General features: G+C 36.1%; 1 protein-coding gene across 1 annotated transcript; it reads right to left on the bottom strand.

Moving 5' to 3' along the window:
- Positions 1-1,482: 1,482 nt before the first annotated feature.
- LOC143342756 (flexible cuticle protein 12-like) lies at positions 1,483-3,243 on the bottom strand. Its single transcript, XM_076766965.1, has 2 exons — positions 3,080-3,243; positions 1,483-1,811 (listed from the first exon to the last, which is right to left on the bottom strand). Exons 1-2 carry the CDS (start codon positions 3,143-3,145, stop codon positions 1,500-1,502), a joined length of 378 nt encoding a protein of 125 aa, XP_076623080.1. The 5' UTR covers positions 3,146-3,243; the 3' UTR covers positions 1,483-1,499.
- Positions 3,244-5,566: the final 2,323 nt, after the last annotated feature.

Below are 5,566 nucleotides of genomic sequence, written 5' to 3'. Positions count from 1 at the left end.
ATTACATTCAAATAATCATTAACATTCAATATTATTTCATGTAATACTTCGCAGAAAAATTTGTTGACCTCGTTATTGACAAATATCTGCGTAAAATATAAACAAAAACATGTTCCATGTAACGTTATCAGCTTACAATTTGACTTTCTTGATAATTGCTGTATTATGTTTAAGTGATATATTTGCAATCTTTATGGTTACGCATTTAATAGTGCACTCAATAATTTATACAATATTTTGTTAATTATTTGATGTAAAGGGTACACTAAAAGGAAAAATAAATAATTCACATGTAGCATTAATAAAATGTTTTATAAAAATATAACATTAATTTTTGTAACAAAAACAATGGTCTCCTGTTATAATTTCATAATTTATATGTATTCTTGTCTTCTCAAAAGTGTTCATTGTTAAAAGGATGCAATCATTCAATTTGTAATCTTGGAAACTTATCTCAATTTTGTTTAATAATGAAAATGTGATATTGATTTATTTAATCTGCTATTGATTATAAGTCGTACGTAAGTACAAGAATGTGTTGCGAAAAAAGAAGAAAAAGTGAACAGAAAAATGGTAAAGAATGGTAGTTTAGAAATGGCAATACAGCATAATCACAGAACGATAAATTAGGAATGATAATTGGCCAATAATTCTAATTTTACGATTTAATTTGAAATTATGTATGCCATAAGTTAGCTGCTAAAATTGTGAGCTGGTTCGAATGTTCAATCTGCCATTGTAAATCGACTGAAACACAAACGGAACCACGAGAAGAAAGTTAAAAAAATTAATTCATTTAAAAAGCATCAAATATTAAACAATAATATCAAATGCAGTTTGTTTCCCATTCTTGTCGTGTTCAGGTCATAATCTATATCATGAACGCAACTCGTGTTTTTCATGTTTGGCCTATAATATAAATCACAAGCTTGACTCAATATTAAAGGGTTAAAAATGGTAACAAGATGATATTTCGGAAATGGTAACGAACCAGTAATTCTAAAATGACAATACGACGTGATAAAAAAAAAATAGTAACAGTACGATGTATCAGGAACAGTAATGTGATTAAAGTAATAATTATTAAAGTAATAGTAAGAAGACAATTGATTTTAACCCCTTAACGTTCATACCCGAATCTGACTACTTTGAAAAGCGATATTTGTTTAATCTAATGGTTTAAGGGATGATAATATTTGTTTTCTTTCAAATTATACGTTGGATACAACATCGTAAGTAGCAAAAACCGCATTTTTAGAAACAAATCCAATAAAGAAAACTGATCATTCTTGGTTAACCCGAAAAATATGAGCGTTAAGGGGTTAACGGAACGATGATTCGAAAATAGTAACAGGTGAATAATTTGTAAATGGTAACGTTACTATTATTCAGTAGATAATAATTAAAAAACAGTAACGGTGATTTAAAGGGGGTTAACAGGATGGTTGTTCGGTAATCAGGTATTTAACAGCAAAATTTATTTAAACTAAAGGTACAATTTAGGCAGGTATGTGTTCACCCTGTGGGTGGAAACCGTTCTCGTCGGCGACGTAATTGACGGTGTATCTGACGTTGGTCTGCGGGTCGACCCAGGAGAAGGTGCCACGGACAGCAAGCGCCTGGTTCTCGGTTCCTGCGTTGATCACGTCCGCGGTTTCCTGGTGAGACTGACCATTGGAGAGCTCGTAGCCAAAGTTATAAGCGCCGAGGCCGATATTGTCGGAGGGTGTTTCTTTGACCAGGACAACGTCGTCGGGCAAGCCCTGGGGTGCAGCGTACGCGACAGCGACGACAAAAGCGAAGACAACGAACTGCGAAGAAAGCCAAACGATTAGCACCTGCATCAGGAAACGACGCGAAGATCTGACGAAACAGGACGCGTCATCGTTGATGGAGGCTCGTTAACGCGTCGACCGAACCCGACCCCGGAATCGCCATTACCACTCAAACGTGCAAAGAGACAACAAGATTCTCCTACCCTTATCGCGTAACTGCATTTTTAAAAAATAAGGATATTTGTTCTGTACACTATAATGGCGCGTATCGTTGATACTAATAGTAATAAATGAATAAAAACCGCATGACCCACGTGAGGGTCAGTGGACAGTCAACGCGTTAACACTTTGGCTTCCACTGTGAAACTAGAAAAATTAATTCTCGTGTTCGGATGTCGAGGGAAATAAATTTGGATAGAATTTTAGCAAACTTACAAAAATAAACACCGAATCAAATTCTATGTTACGCAGTTTACGATGGTGTAAAATCAAAATTGTAGTCTCGCAGAAAATTGCACGGTCTGGCAGTAAACGCGTTAAAGGAGACTCGTTAATTCGCGAGGCACACAACGTCGACTCGTATCGCGTGTTGCGCCATTGATCGTAAAATTTGCACGAAGTTGCGGTGAACGCGACGGCGTCTTGGCGCAAGTAACGGCGTTTGATCGTTTCAGCTGTCGCGATTTTGACGATACGGGACACCGCGTCCACGCAGTGACGTCCGTGTAATGGCCCCGCACGATTCGTCACTGGTTCAACCAGGGGAATGCTAGTTTTCGCACCGAACGGTCTACGGCGTTACGTAAACAGAAATCCGTTAACCGTTCGCTTAAAATAAATCTACGAGGTGTTTACGTCCGAACGGGAGAACAATGATAGCGGATTCTACCGTGTAATTGAGACGGGTATCGTTGTTATCGTTAAATGGTACGTAACAATCCCTAGCGGCACGTTAATTGCTCGCTCGTAACCGCCGTTGGATCGCCGCGATCTCACAAACAACGATTTCGAGGATAAGGATACGATCCACTGACGGTACGTTTCGCGACCGTGCGGGAGAACAACGGATGGTGGATCTTCGTCTTCGTTAAATCGGACGCGGTTGCACTTGGTATCCGGTGTTACGAGTGTTTGCTAGTCAATGTGAACACGCACCAGCTTCATTGTTGGCGTTTGGATTAATTTGATTCTTGCTTCTCGGAGAAGATGAGACGGTCGAGACCCTGAGCTGAGCTAAATCACGATACTGATTCGATGATAGTCCACGGGGCGATTATATAGTCGGATTTCGATATGAATATTACCCCTTCCAACGTTCGTTTCGCCCAAATGTTCTGTTGGCCACGGTGTCGAAATCGTCGTGTAGGCATTGGCCAGGCGGTGGTAGAACGATGACCGACAATGGAGAAGAGGCGGTGAATGTCAGACAGGAATTCGAGGAAGAGCAGCCAAGAGCGAACATCGTGGTTTCACCATGACCGCGTCTCGCCGAATCTTCGGGAGTCTGACCAAAATTGGATGGAACAATGGATGCGTTCCGGCGCGGCGTCAGGAAGCTCTCAGATAACACGCGTGGTGGGTCATTGTAACCGGAGGCCGATTGGAAATGTTAAAATTTTTAATTACTTCCGATGTAACAGCAATTTTTTAACTTTCAACTTTTCTGTTATACGAACATACAGTAAAATATCGATTATCTCCTAATAGGTGTCTATAGGTAGTAAAATCTAATAAACTAATAGGAAGACATATTTGTTCCAATAATAGCATTTTCGAATTTACTTTGATACTGAAGCTTATTAAACACGATACATATGAAATAATTAACGAGAACACTGTAAGGGCGTATTTCGGACTAGAATTTCAAAAAAATCTGTTTTTTTTTCATTTAATTTAAGTTTCAAAAATGTGTGTGCGATACCATTTGCTTTGATTTATAAAAATAACAAAATTATAGAGGTCTGTCTACGAACATACAGTAAAATCTCAATTATCTAATAAACTAATAGGGAGACATATGTATTCCAACAATAGCATTTTCGAATTTACTTCGATACTAAAGCTTATTAAACACGATACGATAAAATTAATGACACTGTTAGGGCGTATTTCGGACTAGAATTTCAAAAAAAATCTGTTTTCTTTCATTTAATTTAAGTTTCAAAAATATGTGTGCAAAACCAGTTACTTTGATTTATAAAAATAACAAAATTATAGAGGTCTGTCTACGAACATGCGGTAAAATTTCGATTATTTAATAAACTAATAGGGAGACATATTTTTTCCAACAATAGCATTTTCGAATTTACTTTGATACTAAAGCTTATTAAACACGATACGATAAAATTAATAAGGACACTGTTAGGGCGTATTTCAGACTAGAATTTTAAAAAAATCTGTTTTCTTCATTTAATTTAACTTTCAAAAATATGTGTGCAAAACCATTTGCTTTGATCCGTAAAAATAACAAATTATAGAGGTCTGAATAAGTTTGGCTTATGAAAAAAAAAATTTTAAATCGTTTTGGAAAAATTATTTTCGGTTGTGGGGGTTAATTACAATCATTTTTGGTGAATAGACATACCCCCGAAATCCTACCTACTTTCGAGAAAAAAAGTTGAGAAGGTGTGAAATTTTTCGACGGAAAAAAAAATTACAAGTCGTTATGGAAAAATTCCTTTCGGTTGCGGGGGTCAATTACAATCATTTTTGGCCAACAGACATATCCCCGAAATCCTACCCATTTTTGAGAAAAAATTTCGGACGGAAAATCTAATGTGAGATCAGAAATGCTTCCCCGAAAATGCGAATCTTCAAAATGTCATAACTTATAAGACGAAACTCAAGAATATCAATTTCTTGATTGAGGCTACGTTAAAAAATGATTAAAAAATTTAATTGAAAAATTTCAAATCATTCTAAAAAAATTATTTTCGGTTGCAGGGGTCAATTGCAATCATTTTTGGTCATTACATATACTCCTGAATTCCTAGGCATTTTCGAGAAAAAAATTCCTTATCGAAAATCTAATCTGAGACCTGAAATGGTTCCCCGAAATTTCATGCGAATCTTTAAAATGTCATAACTCCTAAACGGATTGGACGATTTTAATGTTTCAAAAAGCAAACAACGCGTATTTTGCTAGAGAACATGTAGAAATTGCAAAAGTATTCGAAAAGTCATTCCTTGACACCGCAAAATGAGAAAAACCCCATAAAAATGGTCCAATATTCAAACAGCCATAACTCCTACAATTGAGAATATATTTCAATGAAACTTTTTTCTGAAGTAGAGCTCATAGGTAACTACAAAAATATATTAGACAACTTTCCTGTAGGTCGTCAAACAAAATTATTAAAAATGAAAAACGAATTTTTAAGAAAAATCGACGGGAGGTAGGTGCCTAATTTTTCAAATCATTTTAAAAAAAATTATATTCGGTTGTGGGGGTCAATTACAATCATTTTTGGTGAATAGACATACCCCCGAAATCTTGCGCATTTTCGAGAAAAAAATTCATTACAGGCGGAACTTTAAACGTTAATAACTTTTTAACGAAGCCTCCATCAAGAAATTGGTATTCTTGATTTTCGTCTTATTTTGGCCTCTAAAATCCCCCATTAAAATTTTTCCCAAGGGTGGCCGAACAGCCTGTATACCATACTTTTGTCAACTAAAAATAATGAGTGTAAATAATGTTTAACTGACGGTATGCAACATTCCAACCGTTTTATTAATCTCAAACAAAAAAGCAAAGTTGAAATATATCTACTGACCATTGTATATAAATT

Source organism: Colletes latitarsis, chromosome 6, assembly GCF_051014445.1.
Source record: "Colletes latitarsis isolate SP2378_abdomen chromosome 6, iyColLati1, whole genome shotgun sequence".
NCBI lineage: Eukaryota > Metazoa > Arthropoda > Insecta > Hymenoptera > Colletidae > Colletes > Colletes latitarsis.
The sequence above is the reverse complement of the archived record's forward strand: the minus strand, read 5'-3'. Positions and strand labels throughout refer to the sequence as shown.